Source organism: Periplaneta americana, chromosome 5 (genome assembly GCF_040183065.1).
Source record: "Periplaneta americana isolate PAMFEO1 chromosome 5, P.americana_PAMFEO1_priV1, whole genome shotgun sequence".
Taxonomy (NCBI): domain Eukaryota; kingdom Metazoa; phylum Arthropoda; class Insecta; order Blattodea; family Blattidae; genus Periplaneta; species Periplaneta americana.
The window spans coordinates 125980751-125997657 of record NC_091121.1 but is presented as its reverse complement, the minus strand read 5'-3'; the positions used below and the strand labels follow the sequence as shown (position 1 = coordinate 125997657).

The 16907-nt window shown below is 35.8% G+C and overlaps 1 protein-coding gene across 10 annotated transcripts in view; it reads left to right on the top strand.

The window, feature by feature from the left end:
* The window catches only part of LOC138700159 (uncharacterized), a 356318-nt gene that overhangs the window by 111682 nt on the left and 227729 nt on the right, over nt 1–16907 (top strand). For all 10 annotated transcript variants that reach the window (XR_011332264.1, XR_011332263.1, XM_069826557.1 and 7 more), the window contains exons 13-15: nt 2648–2770; nt 12802–12972; nt 14612–14710. Coding sequence is in view for 8 of the 10 variants with exons in the window: in XM_069826557.1 (XP_069682658.1) it covers nt 2648–2770; nt 12802–12972; nt 14612–14710 (393 nt within the window). In the remaining 2 variants the exon portion in view is untranslated. The remainder of the gene's footprint in view (nt 1–2647; nt 2771–12801; nt 12973–14611; nt 14711–16907) is intronic.

The following is a 16907-nucleotide window of genomic DNA, read 5'->3' as shown; positions in this document are numbered from 1 at the left end:
ATCACTTATAATGACAATTGTAATCATGTTCACATACATAGAAACACTCAATGCACACGTGCTCCCAGGTGCTGCTAAATGAACAACACAAATGCTCAAGATGGAGCATACCAGAGAATTTTTCTGTAATCAGAACGGTCTCCCAGTCAGATTTGTAGATGAGGACTACTATGGGAAACCAATTTAATAACCATCTTAAAGTCCTTCATTGGAGGAATGGTGGTGGTATATCTTCATCCAGGAAAACCGAACTCCAAAAAGTCAAGAAAACTTGAAATTTTACCCATTCAGAAACTACAGTGTCCATATTTTATTCAAATCTCGACAAATCACAAGTGGAATCTTCATGGCTACTCATAAATCCCTAGAAACACATACGAGTTTTTAAGCTTTCATGGTGACTGTGATTGGAATTAGACTTTTGGATAGTCAAGTTCCAGGATACTGTGGATTACACAAAAGCCTATTTCCAATCCTACAAATACAGTTTCAAAATTTTATTATCAAGCACATGGATGCTGCAATAAAGCTGAAAGAGCTAAAGTAGACATATGGAAATAAAATAATCATTTCAGAATACAGTCAACTCTGGATATAGTGAACCTTTGCGGACTTGCATATTTAGTTGACTATAGCTGAGGTTCACTATATCCGAAGTGTCTCTCCCCTAACCTTAAATGGCAGAAATGAATGAAATTGTGAACAAGAAAATAAAATATTTCATTTTTGTGGAATGGATTACACTGTATACTGTTACTCACAGTTGATTTACTTAAACTATGCTGTCGACACACATCATCCACTTGCGAAAGACCACGTTCATTGTCACTTATAATATTTGCCTTATCTTCCAAAGAAAACACTTTACACTTCGACATTTTTTACAGTACATTAACTGTTGGAACACTAGAAACAGACGATCAGGTAGAAATAACAAACTCTGTTATGGTGTGACTGCGTACTCAGCCTTGAAATTTCCTGGGTCACTTAAAGGAAACTGGGAGAGTGTTGATGGAGTTCGAAAGCCATCGAAATCTTACCTTCATTTATGCTCTGGACATAACAATAAAAGAAGGCAATTTCATTTTCCATTGTTTCGAAGCTATCCATCATAATGGAAATGTTTCTGAAAACAAAAGGCAATCCTTTGACAGTAGAGGATTAGAAATAACAGAGTAGAGTGTCTGAGAACAGAATGTTAACCCTTCGATGGTGGAGTGAGGCAAGGTCGTCACATATTGTCTGGATTTACAATACAGCTCATTGTCTAGGAATCACTAATCCTACCTTTGTCTTTTGACTAAAGGAAAAAGAAACTTAGAATGTTGTTCTGAACACATTCTTTCAATTTTACGCAAGAAGGTCTGACTCCAAATAAGAATTTGTCAGGACACAAGGTTCACTATAAGCGAAGCGAGGGTTCACTATAAAAGGAAATATTAATGTACTTTTTAATGTTGCGGGTCAGGACCAACAGTTTAGGTTTTACTATAGCCAAGTGTTCACTATAACAAAGTTCACTATATCCAGAGTTGACTGTATTTACAATTTATAACTCACATAACAGTAATGTGAATATAAATTTAATTGATATAGAAGCTAAAACGTTAATACTTGACAACTTCGGTGCACATGCACCAGACTGGGGACATCCAAATATGAACAAAGCTGATAAATCCTTGATAGACCTCATCTCTTTAAACATTGTGGAAATGATTTATTGCAAAAAAAATATACTGGGTGTTCATTTCAAAGTGTGTCATGATGTCATTGTTTTGAGTCAGCGATTTGAAGCGAGTTTCAACTTTTATGTCAGATAAGTTGCATATTAATCAAGGCGTTCAATCTGAACTTGAGAATGTGTACAGTATGTAACTTGAACGTCGTAGCAACAGATGGCGGTCTGTACAGTCTGTGTGCTACCATAACCTCTTTCGAACTGTGTTTTGCACGGGCAAGTCGTACGCAGGGTATTTGTTATCATCCGTTGCATACCGCAACATTCCACAACACAAATCAAATGCTCCGTGTCCATGTTGACCGTCCAAGTTAATGTCAACAAATAAGTAAGTAATCGTCTTAACCCTCTCGCCATATCCCGACAGTAAGAAAAAAAACTCACCTCAGTACGTGTTTCCAAACAGTTCACATTCCTGCCACTACCTGCGTTATCGCACGTATCAGTACGTACTTCCAGAGTCTGTGGGTATCCACGGACTCTGCATACTTCAGAATGAACTCCGTACTTGCTAGGCAACTTCTCTCGCATTTAGGTAATACGCCTCTGCGGAAGTGTAGGAAGATTGAATTCTCTAGGCTCATCGGCTAGCCACATGACGGCATACAGCGAGCCATGACACACTTTGAACTGAACACGCAGTATATTCAATCTTCCTTCACAAGAGCAGATGTACTAACAACCCTGATTTAACTCTATTTCCATTTGATATTGCCTATACATCAATAAACAAATTTCAGACAACCCAGATCACAGGATGATAATTACATCAGTTAGCATCAATTCCAAAACAAAACACTATCCAATTCATATCAAACCCATATATTCCTGGAACTTAAAACATGCAACATAAATGTTTATTATGTAATTGCACTTAATGGAATTCACGTTTCTTTTGTTTTTCTTTAGAATAACCAAATTTGTGTCGTTAAAATATGGGATAAACCATGGCTTAATTTCCGTGAAGTCCAAGAAGCTACATGTAGCGCAGCATCACAGCCTGCAACTGAAACTGCAAACAGAGCTAAGAGGGTAAGTACACTTATGACAGGATCTTTTTCTATTGTTTTGATATAGCTATCCTAACTGTCATAAATATGTTTCTTTATTGGCATCAAGAAAGATATGAAAAACAAAACTATGGGGAGGTTATCTAGCATCTGAGTGAAATGAAGGTGATAGTGTCAGTGAAATGAATCCAGGGTTCAGAACAGAAAGTTACCCAGAATTTGCTCAGTGGGTTAAGGGAAAACCCTGGAAAAACCTCAACCAGACCAGGTAACTTGTCCCAATCAGGATTTAAACCTGAACCCGTCCATTTCATGGTCAAATATGCTAACTGCTACTCAACAGCGGTGGATTATAAATTGTATTTTCCAAGAATCTCGGACCATGGTACAATTTAGAGTGATTGAAATATAATGTCATAGCTTGTTAGGAAGTTTGGTTCTTAATATGTCTCTTCAGGTGTGAGCAATATTTGTGGCCAACATTGGCATGCAACTAGTGAGCACATAATTCAGTTTATTAATTTATTGTCAGAAAAATGAGAACAATACATTTTTATTTCATTTTTTTTATGAAGTAGTTCCCTCCCAGAGATACGATTGATGGATGGTTTTAACTCCGGAATGTTTTACTTAGAATGTTCCATTTTAAGTTATATTGTAAGATCATTTAATATTAACCATAGTGCACCATGGGGTGCGATCTTTTGGAAAACCCGGATGTTCATTGCCACCCTCACATAAACCTTCTATCGGTCTCCATCCTGACCAACATTAATCCAGTCCCTACCATCCTATCCCAACACTCTCAAATCCATTTTAATATTATCCACCCATCTACGATTCAGCTTTCCCAAATGTCTTTTTTCCTCAGGTCTCACAACTAACTTTTACTTACTTACTGGCTTTTAAGGAACCCGGAGGTTCATTGTCACCCTCACATAAACCCTCCATCGGTCCCCATCCTGACCAAGATTAATCCAGTCCCTACCATCATATCCTAACTCAAATCCATTTTAATATTATCCACCCATCTACGACTCAGTTTTCCCAAAGGTCTTATTTCCTCAGGTCTCACAACTAACTTTTACTTATTTACTGGCTTTTAAGGAACCCAGAGGTTCATTGCCGCCCTCACATAAACCCGCCATTGGTCTCTCTGAGCAAGACCAATCCAGTCTCTATCATCATCTCCCACCTCCCTCAAATCCATTTTAATATTATCTTCCCATCTACGTCTCGGCCTCCCCAAAGATCTTTTTTCCCTCTGGCCTCCCAACTAACACTCTATATGCATTTCTGGATTCGCCCATATGTGCTACATGCCCTGGCCATCTCAAACGTCTGGATTTAATGTTCCTAATTATGTCAGATGAAGAATACAATGCGTGCAGTTCTGTGTTGTGTAACTTTCTCCATTCTCCTGTAACTTCATCCCTCTTAGCCCCAAATATTTTCCTAAGCACCTTATTATCAAACACCTTTGCCCTATATACCTGTCTCCAAGTGAGAGTCCAAGTTTCACAACCATAAAGAACAACCGGTAATATAACTGTTGTATAAATTCTAACTTTCAGATTTTTTGACAGCAGAGTGGATGATAAAATATCTTCTGAACCGAATAATAACATGCATTTTCCATATATTTATTCTGTGTTTAATTTCCTCCCTAGTATCATTTATATTTGTTACTGTTGCTCCCAGGTATTTGAATTTTTCCACCTCTTCAAAGGATAAATTTCCAATTTTTATATTTCCATTTCGTATAATATTCTCATCACGAGACATAATCATATACTTTGTCTTTTCGGAATTTACTTCCAAACCTGTCTATTTATTTGCTTCAAGTAAAATTCCTGTATTTTCCCTAATCGTTTGTGGATTTTCTCCTAACATATTCACGTCATGTGCATAGACAAGCTGATGTAACCCGTTCAATTCCAAACACTCTCTGTTATCCTGGACCTTACTAATGGCATACTCTAGAACAGCGGTTCCCAAACTTTTTCAGCCATGGAGCCCTTTTTGAAGCAAAAGTTTCTCATGGAGCCCTAAGAAATGTTTACTTTTTAGTTTTATCTGTCTACGTTCTGTGATGCATATTTCACACGATACATAAACGGAAGTATATATATATATATATATATATATATATATATATATATATATATATATATATATATATATATAATAAAGGAAACAATAGTAAAAAAGTACTGGATATAATTTATTTAAATCTACAAAATGGTATTAACAAGTAGTTAAGGGGAGTCTGTACTGCCATCCCAGCAATGTAAAGCAGAGTAATAAAAGATAAAGACCGTAATTTTAGCCTGTAACATACAATAATACTTAAAGAATAACCCCTAAAATTTTCAAATGTGTATCTTATGTAAGTCCTGAGAAAAGTGCGCCTAAATTAGATGAAATTTACATTGCTGGGATAGGCAGTACAGACTCCCCGTAAGATATTTAAAAAATGTTACAATGTTACATGTACACCCGAAGTTAATGTGAAGAATGTGCCTGTTTCTTGCGACAGAGTTTGTCAGTGTCCAGTGTCATAGAAGTCAGTTGAAGACGTATGTCGTCTTCTGTGTCCAAACAATTTCGATATTTTGTTTTTTTAGCCGTGTACCTTGAAAAGGTCGTTTCATTGAGGTACACAGTATCAAAAGGCAGTGAGAGAAATTTAGCTTTTGAACTTAATATCAAAAGATCTTCCCCTAACTTAGCCCAAAATTCGGGAAATGGTTTGCTTTTAAATTATGCCTGACAGTGGCTGTTCGAAACCATGTCTGTAAGGACCTCATATCTGAAGCAGTGAGGACTGCTGATTTTGACATCACTGGAAATGGATCTACAATCCACTCATATTTCTTTAGAATCGATTCCTGAGTGTCCCTTGGAAAGTATGAATTCATATTTTGAAGCAAATTGTCTTGGTGTTCTTTCATTATTGCTATGAATGAGACATTCATTGTTATATTATTTTCTTCTATAAAGTTTGAAGTCAATGAGAAACGTAAGATCCTTATTGTGGACACTTTCTTTGTAGAACACTATCTTTTTCTTCAGTGCGACAATTTCGTCATCAGCATCGAATATAGTCTTCCGTTTACCTTGTACAGTGAATAACAGAATTATTCAGACACTTAATATTCCAAATGTTTATGTGTATGTTACTAAACATGTTAGCAAAAACGCAGAAATTATGCTTGTGGTTACGTCAAAGAAACCAATTTGCATAACATGGACATAAAAAGGGCTTGCTAATGAAATGGTATGTTAATATATTTATATAAAAATAAACAAATATGCAATTTACTGCGTAACAAAAATATTCGGACAGTCCTGTTGGTCCTATTCTGTACAGCCCTGTTGATGACTTACATTACACATAGGTGGAGGTACCGTGTTTCAATAATATGCGAGCCTATTTAGCCTTACTTGTGCTGTCGTTTGAGCAAGACGGAACACAAAATCGGGCGTAAAGGTAAGCAAAAAACATTTAATCAGAGGCAGTTAGTGATATTCCATCACGAAAAAGGGAAAACCATTCGAAACATTGCAGATGAAGAGAAGTACAGTGTCTGACATAATTCTCAGATATAAAAACGAGAACAGAATAGAGCTGAGAAAGCAAACAGGTCGCCGAAAAATCCTCACAGACAGAGAAGAATCTCTTATTATCAGACAGATTAAAAAGAACCCTCGTATAAGCGAAGTTAGCTTCTGAAATTGAATTGGCTATGGGTAAAAAAGTGCATGCCCAAACAATTAGAAGAGCAATACATAAATGGGGCTACAACAGAAGAATAGCACGAATAAAGCCTATGTTTGTGAAAGGAACAGACATAAACGACTTCAGTTTGCTAAGGAATATGAAAATAAAGGCGAAGATTGGTGGAAAAAGGCTCTTTTTTCTGATGTGAGCAATTCAATGTTTTTGGCAGCGATGGTAGACAAATGGTCTGGAGAAAGCCTAAGGAGAAAATGAAAACCAAGAATTTGCGAGCTACTGTTAAACACGGTGGAGGAAATATGATGATATGGGAGTGCATGTCAGCTTCTGGGGTTGGTGAATTGGTGTTCATCGAGGATATCATGAAGAAGGAAGACTACCTACACCTCCTGCAACATAATTTAGTGAAAAGTGCAGAAAAGCTTGGGATTGAAAAGGAGTTTATGTTTTACCAGAACAATGATCCCAAGCATAACTCCTATATTGTACAAGAATATCTGCTCTACAAATTCCCTAAAGTGCTTCATCCTCCTCCACAATCACCGGATTTGAACCTATTGAACATTTATCGGAAGAACTTGACAGGAGGGTTCGATCAAGGCCTATTTCTTCTAAAGAAGAGGTGAAAGCAAGACTTCAAGAAGAATGGGTGAAAATTCCTATAGACATAACAAAAAAATTAGTACATAGCATGCGATGCCGACTGAAAGAGGTTATTAAACAGAAGGGTGGTCCTACAAGGTACTAATAATAACAAGCTGGAATAGTATTCTTTGTTTTCAAAAAGTGTCCGAATATTTTTGTTAGTATTAGAAATCAAATGTTTTCCTTTATGTTTTAATAATTAGAAGAAAATTAAGTTAATTAGAATTGTTCTGTTGAAAATGTTTATATGAAATGGGATACTTTTAGGGAAAAAATAAGAAAAGCTTACTTTTATATATTTATATAATTGTTAGTTGACGGATGTCCGAATATTTTTGTTACTCACTGTATGTATGTGCTGAGTTCATTTTTGAAAAATGTCTGCCAATTAACATAATTTGTATAACCATTCCTGATCATTCAAATAATCTGCCAGCAAACTGTTCTGGTAATTCAAAAGTGAAGAAACTTCCGTTCGAAGTTCATGTAATCGGGACAACGCTTTACCGCGCGACAACCATCGCACTTCTGTGTGTAATATTACTAACACACGTCTAATCCGCCATGACGTGAACAATGATTGATGAAATAAATAAATAAATAAATAAATAAATATTACTAACAATGACTTGTGTATACTACCCATATCTTAAAACGGGATTTTAAGTAGTCTACACTGCGAAGGTCGTACCTTAACAAAGTTTATCATTTTGATGTCATTGTCTAGTACCTGCTTTAATAATGCTGGCATTTTTTCGTTATGAGGGTGTGTTGGTGTAGTACACAGTGACTACTTGTTCAGTTTTTAAAACTTTCTTGATCCTTGTAACAGCGGCAGCAACGGGACCTGCCATGGCCTTTGCACCATCTGTGCACACGTCAATGCAATTGTCCCACAGTATCGAGTTTTCAATGAAGAAGAAAAAATTTCAGTACTGCTTGTAGAGGATGGCAATGGCTGCAGAACAAATATTTCATGAAAGAACCCGAAAATTCATACCGCACAAACATCATTAACATAGCTAATCTGGCAAAGACCGTGGATTTGTCAAGTTGTAACGAAAATTTCGTTTAACTGATACGGGAAATCATGATATTTTTTACGTCTTTTCATAGATTCTGGATTCGATTATGCAGTGTTATTTGATAAGGACACACTGGAAATCAAGTTTACAGTTTTCTCGTCCACCATGCACTTCACTACCTCCACTAATAGTGGTTTCATAAGAGTTTCAGCAAGGGTGAGGTTTACCACCAAGAGTCTGGTCATGACTAACCAAGTACGACGTTTTCAGTGCTTTCTCGTTGTTTGTTTTTACACGAGGTAAAATTTTGTCTGAACTGCATGGAGTTCGTCACTTTTTCTATCGAAGTAGTCTGCAGTTTTATTTGTGAATTTTTGAATTGAGAAATGCCGTCTAAGCTTGGCAGGGAACATAGAACTATTGGGAAAAACTTTGTTACATATCACACACTGTGGACGTTCATCAGCAAACTCAGTGAATCCCATGTCCAAATATAAATCACAATGAAATACATTAAAGGTGATATGTTACAGTTGTATGAACACTAATGAGTAGTGTTCATACATCTGTAACATATCACCTTTAATGTAATTCATAAAATCAATGAACACTGCAGTGGCGGTCAGTGACTGTGGAACCTAGGGAAGCTACTAAAAAAGCATTGTTTTAAGAAACAGAAGGTGACCTCCACACTTACTTTAAGCCAGTGGTTCCCAAAGTGGGGGTCGTGTAAAGAGTGATGGGGCTCGCGAGATGATTTACAAAATAAAAAGAACGCCTTATTAACATACAATTATTTTGCATTTATAAACCTAAACAACTTTGAATATAAAAATTAAAAAAGTCTCAGCAATAATAAAGTAAAAATAATTAATTTGATAACTGTGCCTGTTTTTCAGAACGTAGCCTCTCAAATCTGGACTATGTATTGGATAAACACACAGTGATATCATTTTCAAATTTGAGGTTTCTCGCTTTTGTTTTGATGGCAATCATAGACAAGATACTTAATTGCCATGAATTATGAGGTGTTGCAAATGTTATAAAAATATAAGAGCTTCTTTTGCAAGCTCGAGATATTATGTTCATGCAAAACTAGTCAAGCTCTGCGAAAAAGGCTATAGTTTCAACATCCCCTCATATTTATCCTACATATTTTTTTTAGAATTTCAGCCAGTTGAACGCAACGGATTTAGTATCCATCCATGACTGTCGTGATTGTTTTGAGTTTTTTTTTTTTCGGAAAATACGCAAGAAAATATTGCTTACAGTTGTTCAAATTTTACAGGGATTTCTATTTTTGAAATAGAGTCAAGCACTGGTACTGCAGTGAGGGTACGAGGATCGCAAATTGAAATCTCGCCCAAAAGTGGATCGCGGCTTCAGAAAGTTTGGAAACCACTGCTTTAAACAAATGTTGGGGTAGCGCCTTAATTCAATAATTTACAGTATTGAGAAGAACAACATCACAGGTATCAAAATGAGACAATTTTATCGGACAAGCGATGAGTAAATTGCTTCACATCTTTCGAATACTGTCAAAATACGAGTAAATAACAAAATGCGTTTTTACTTCATAATTATGAGCAGAAAATAATTAATGGAACAATTTACAACATTATTTTCATGCTAGCAAATAAAATCTCACCTCTATAGCTTATTTGTATATAAGGTCCATTCTCCTTCCTTATGATATCTTCAAATATTTGTACATTCTGCATTTTAAACATCTGTTTTCATTCACACTAGACTTTAAATTTTCACTCGCCTACCTTCTTTCTCAAAAGAAAATTGTTTTACTAAAGCTTCAGTTTTTGACAACGGAATGAAAAAATGTAATTTTAATGTACCAATTATTGGTTTTAGATTTTGATATCTGGCCTGCAAATTTTCAGTGTGGTTTTTGTGCTCATTCAGGGGACAAAACATAAATGACATGTTAGAAAAGTTTTTTGTGCCCAATCAAACAGTTTTTTTGGTGTTGTTATAGGATCTTGACCGGGTTGTAGGCTGGCTCTCATAGCACGTGTTTTAACAATTCGGCTGCTATCACACTGTCAAAGTTCTTTGACAAAGAACTTTTATAAAATATATATTTTAAAATATATGACAGTGTAATGGGTTTTCTTTTATAAAAGTTTTTTTTTTCGATAAAAGATCTTTTTTAAAATGTAAGTGCATCTTGTTATCTTTGATAAAAGATTTCTATACCTTGAAGCAAATATGGCGGAACACAAATATAACTGGACTGTTACTATCACAATAATTTGTATAACTTCCCAAGTCCTCGCATTGTAGCTCTTTCAATAAGTTCTGATGGATACCTCTGTTATCACGTTTTGCAATCCACAGTTTAACCCACAGGCGTTTCTTTTTCTGTAAAATGCTTATGTAATAATTAAACTATTTGTAGCAAACAAGCATAATACTGTTCTTCATTCATGGTGTTATAAACTTAAGGCGTAAATATTAATATTAACAAATCATAAACTTAACGCGTAAATATTAGTATTAACAAATCATAAACTTAACCCGTAAATATTAATATCAACAAATCCTCGAAACACGTGTTAACTATTGTGGAACAAGTGTTAGGTGAGCTTTTGTTCCTAATTTTAGGTTATCTTTGATAAAATCCTTTCTTTTATCAAAGATCTTCGATAAAATATTTTATCATATTCGTTGTCAAAGAACTTTGATAGTGTAATAGCAGCCTCCTCCAATGCTATCACATGGACCTTTACCATGCGACATTGCAAAGAAGTGCCTTTCAGCGCTAATTTCATAATGGTTTTCAAAGAAGGTGCGGCAGAGAAATCGGACGATTTTCAAATGGAAATAACTCAGTAGTTATGTCTATTAGAACAAATCTATTACTGCCAAAAAAAGCTGGCTGTGTATGCCATTTTGTTGACATACATTTAGATTTCTTTTGAAAATGATGTCCTTCAAATGGTGTCCGTCTCTCTCTATGCACTCTTCAAGTCTCTCCCTGAAGTTGCGTGTCGCTCTTTCCAACATTTCGCCATCAATGTTGACGATTGCCTGGGCAATGGCAATCTTCAGGTCATCAGTTGTTTGGGACCTGTGTACGTACACTTTGGACATCAGGTAACCCCATAGAAAGTAGTCACAGACGGTAAGATCAGGCGAGTGGGGAGGCCAGGGAATGTCGCCACGCCGAGAAATGATGTGCCCTGGAAACATATGGCGCAGAACTGTCATTGAATTTTCTGCCGTATGAGCCATGACAACATCTTGCTAAAACCATACAATCCCACGTAGATGCCTACGCAGTTCTGGTTGAAGAAATGTCCTCAGCATTTCGACGTAGCATTCACTATACACTGTTACAGTGTTCCCGTTCTCCAAAAAAATACGGGCCTCTGACCAGTATCTAGGCACAGCACACCAAACTGCAACCTTTGCACAGTGAAGTGGATGCTTGTGTAGTTCGTTAGGATTTTCGAGGGCCCAGTATCTAAAGTTCTGCTTATTAACATAACCATTTAAATGGAAATGTGCCTCGTTACTCATGAACATAACTTCGTCAGCCAAAATTTTCATCATCTCTCGATGGATGCCCTGCATTGGACAAGTCTCCCTCATTCAATTGCTGAACAATCATAAGTTTATATGGATGAAACTTAAGATCTGAATGCAATATTCAGCGCACAAAACGTTCTGAAAGTCGCATGCTATATTCTTCTTGCAAGCAGATGATGATAATCGAAAGTTTCTTATCTGTCTCAATATGGTATTGTGAGCAGGTACGGCTTCATGGCGGCCAACATTAAATTGGAGATGAAAGACACGCTGGGTTTTCACAACTGTATCACCATTCTTGAAAAATGTCACGATAACGAAAATAGGATGCTCCGAGCTCCATACTTCCATGACTACACAAAATGGCATAAAAAATGCTGAAAAACGACGATCGATCAATATCCATAACCCCTCATGTTCCTTAGTAAATAGCCTTCTAAAACCGTCCGATTCCTTTGCCGCACCTTGTATAAGCAGATATTTTAAAAATTCCTTTTGTTTTTGTATTGCGAACTTGATCCATCGGAAAAGTAGATCATTTTTCTCATAACGTTGCATTCTTGCTTTAAGAAATTGATTGCTTCTTATTGAAAAAAAGTGAACGAAATCAGTGTCATGTTTCATGCTTTCTGAGATGACAACAATACTTTCGTGACGAATTTCTGTACCTTCTTTGAAATACAGTATACTACACAAGGATTTATTGTGTCTTGGCAGTTGTTCCAATGTACACCTTGTACTGAATTACTGTTTTCGATTTTACAGGGAATTCTATTTTTCGAACGGGCTTAAGTACTGGTATGATATAGTAGTGGGGGGGGGGGGAGGGTCGCATATAAAAGTCTCTTCGAAAAATGGGTCACACCTTAAAAAAGTTTGGGAACCACTAATACATCGTTGATGAACCCTGAATTTTTTAAAATGTGATAATTTATTTTTAACTCTTCAGTATTTAATTTATTATGACTGCTATTAACAATGTTAATAAATTAAAATAATTATTATCCTTTGGGATTCTGCTATTCTTTTACTTTTATTTTACATTTACTTCCTTATTTGTAAAACACCAACTTTAATGTGTGTACTTATTTCCAGGAATTACCCACAAGTCGTGTGAAGAGACAAATTCCAGGTGGTTTGTCACCAGCAAATGTCAGTGATCCTGTAATTCAGGAGATGGCGAATATTGGTCTCAATCACATTAACAGTCAATCCAATTCTGCTTGCACGCAAGAAATTGTGAGAATAATTGAAGCAAGAAAACAGGTATTCCAGATATTCTTTCTGATCCTCACTTTTTTAAAATAATAAAGTGATGATTTTTAGAATGAGATATTTCCTGACTTCATTTAGTTTACATTTAACTGTGTATTTCACCTTTCAATTGCAATAGACCACAAAACCACAATGACGGAATATTGTTATTAATTTTCTTTAGATGTAATGTATTTTGTTAAAAATAATTTCACAACTTTCATACACTAATGACCTTCATCTGCGTAAGTCAACAGCAACAGAATCAGATTGATTGCAACATAAAAGAAGCATTCTACGAAAATAGATTAAACTAAAGTAAATTTTCTTATGTGATATACTCAGAATGATACAATAGACAGTTAATGATATTTTGCGCAATTTTACTTTTAACAGTTCCCTTACAATTTCCGCTTTTCTTCACCTAATTCTTAATGCCACCGTCAGTCAGAATTGTGACTCAAATTGTGCTTACATCTTCGTCTTAATATTAGAAAGCCGAACCATCTGGTGTATACATATTAAAGTTAAATGAACGAAAACACAAGTTCATATTTCAGTTAAAATGTGTTCAGTTGAAACAAATCTTGAACAAAAATTATAAAGATACTTTTCGTTACTGCTGTCCTTCAGCGAGTTTCCTTCTTCAGCTTGTATAAAATATATATATATATATATATATATATTTTTTTTTTCTCTAATAAATGGGCTAAAGAAGTGATGTGTTTGCTAGGAAATCAAAGCCCATACATTAAAAGGAATAATAACGTAACATTTATTTAGTAATAAAGAGGAAGCTAAATTTTGAATAATTTCAAGGGGCCGGGTATTGATCCCGGGACCCTTTGCTTAGCACACGATTGTTCTACCGACTTGAATTGTGGTTGTCTATTAACTTACCTACAGTGACATATATTGTATTATGCAAATTTGGCTTTCAGGTATAGCTCCCTGTGAAGCAGACGTGAATAATTTTAAGGGAAAACCACAATTCAAGTTACACAGAGTTTGTGTGCACTCAAAGTTGGGTTTCTGGCACCTTGACAGCCCACTTGAGGTGTGTGGATATAAAGAGAAAAATTGAGACGGTGTCGGGTGTAGTTCCTGGGTACCTCAGTCAGCAGAGCATTTGTGTGTTAAGCAAAGGTTCCCGGGATCAGAACCCAGCCCCGGAACAATTTTTCCCTTGAAATTATTCAAGTCTGCTTCACAGGGAGTTATACTTGAAAACCAGATTTGCGAAGTTAACTTTTGTTTAGGCAATATATGTCACTGTAGGTAAGTTAATAGACAACCACAATTCAAGTCGGTAGAACAATCGTGCACTAAGCAAAGGGTCCCGGGATCAATACCCGGCCCCTTGAAATTATTCAAAATTTAGCTTCCTCTTTATTAACTTTAATGTTAAGCAATTTTAATTTACTCACATAATTATTTATTTTATTCTTTTAATTATTGAACTTCGTGGCATCATATGACTTGCAATATCTAAATGACTTAGTAATTATATATTACATTACTTGACACATCATTTCTGCTCAGATTTCTTGATAGTTTGACACTTTACAACTATTTAATATAACTATAAATCATATAATGACAAACTTTGGTAATCATAAGGCATTTATATTCATTTGTATTTTTCTGTTAGGTAGTAGCTGGCATGATGTATACTGTAACTATGGAAGTTGGATGTACTACGTGTCTCAAAGGGCAAAATGGAGACGCAAATATCTGCAACCAACATTCAGTAAGAACACTTCTGTATTAGTAATTTGTTCATTTTTAATTAATTCTTGAGACAGCTGTGATAATAATGTATTTATTGATTTTATATTTATGCTGGTAAACAAAAATATCGTACTTCATAAGGGAGGTGATCAAAACAAAATATTTTGTAATTGGAGAACAATATCAATATTTTCAGTAATTAGGAAAGTTACAGAGAAAATTCTGGGTCAACATCTTTGTGAATACATAGAAATTCCTGGTCATCAGATACACTTTACTGTAGTCCCGTTGCTCTTATTTCCGGCAGCCAATCACGTTATAGGTCGGCTACATTTAAACGTGTGCGTCTTGTGATTCACTGATGAAGATAAAGAAGGCTCGGTAAATACTTAATATAATCGCCCGCCATTTTGGCTCTTTCATTGGCGTTCGCAGAAAGCACACGAGGATGTTATTTGCCACTCAATTATTTGCTGAATTACAGTGCGCTTGATTTATTATCATAGGAGCTACGACATGATAATGTTTAACAGTGTGGCAAATAGATCCCTCTTCCGGTAGCTTTGCAACGAAAGAACAAAAATGGCGAACGATACTACCTACCTAGACTTTATAGAGCCTTCACTTTCTAAGACGTAAGCAAAGAGGCGGAGTCACGCCGGAAGTAACAGCGTCGCGACTATAACACACCCGTAACCAGTGGCGGCTCGTGATTTTCGAACTAGGTGGTGCACAAAAAATTACTTACGTAATGCTGCTTGTTGTTGTCGTCGTCGTCGTCGTCGTCGTCATCAGTATGTGCTGTGTTGTTGCTGCTCAAGTTGGTTGTGTGTGATGTTGAAGACATTTTATGTACCGGTACACTATTTTCACTATAAAAGTACACTTCTTAGTCTCACTATACATATATGAACACTTATTTATATTTCGCAGTTTAACTTATTTACATTTACACTTTGTCTTGTCACATTTTGTAGATAAAGTCCAATCTTCTATCTTTCATTGCGACAAACATGTCAATTACTTTATTATTGAAATCAGATATGTCCATGACCAGATTTCGTTCTGTTGACAGTATGGCTAGGGAAGATAATCTGTCTTGATGCATCGTTTTGGGCAAAAATGTCTTTATACTTTTTAGAGTTGAAAAACATCTTTCTGCTTTAGATGTTGACATTGGAATTATTATTATTTGTAGCAGTTTCACGGTTTCTTCAAATATGCTGATGGTATTTGTATTTACTATAAATTTCAACATTGGAATTGCACCAGACATGGATCTGAACTTTTCCCTTCTGTACACCACTCCAAGCTCAGATTCTAGTTTCTTTTGATCCAGAAAGGGGAAAGCTTCTACAGTTGATATGAGGTGTATCGTTGGAAATAATATACAGTACTCTGGAAACATTTCCGATATGAATAAGTTGGAAGTGCTGAGATGGCCAGTGAAACTGAATCTTTCACTTGTTTGTGTGATTATAACATCACAAACCTCCCTTGCTTCACGCAACCTATTTCCGGACATTTCTTCGTGGTTTTGTTTTCTGGACATCCCATTTCCTTCTTTCACCCCTGCAGATCTCTCTATATTGTCCCTTGTCATCTTGATGTGATTCTCAAAAACGTTTATGTGTTCTTTCACTTGAACAGGATCCGTTACTCTCTTCTGTATTTGGTTGAACAGAATGTCAACGTGTGGCATAATTCTATAAAAGAAATGAAGCCAGAATTCTTCATCCGACAAAATTAACTTCAACCCACTAGCTTGTGAAATAGTGGAAAGCTGCTTAATGTCATTCCGCGATTGAATTTCATCCATGCATTCTATTAACTCTTTATGGTATTCATAAACAGTAAGAACAACCTGCGAATGAAAATTCCATCTTGTAGGAGCTGCCTTTGAAGACGTCGACCACAGTCTAATATATACAGTCACGAAACTGAATACTTACTAAATATGCAAACATAGATAGGTGATCACCACCAGGATCACTACTATCGCCTCATCACAGACTCTTTCCCTAACAGACGATAAAATGTATTGTACTTTCCATATCGTGTTCTTTTGAAAAAATTAACACCTTCCTTCCACTATTGAAATATGAAATACATAAGGTTTATATATTATTTTCATAAAATATATATTATATTCTATAAACTCACCTTCCTGGATCTTTCGGAAGAAGGATAACTCTAACCTATTTTTCTTACAATTT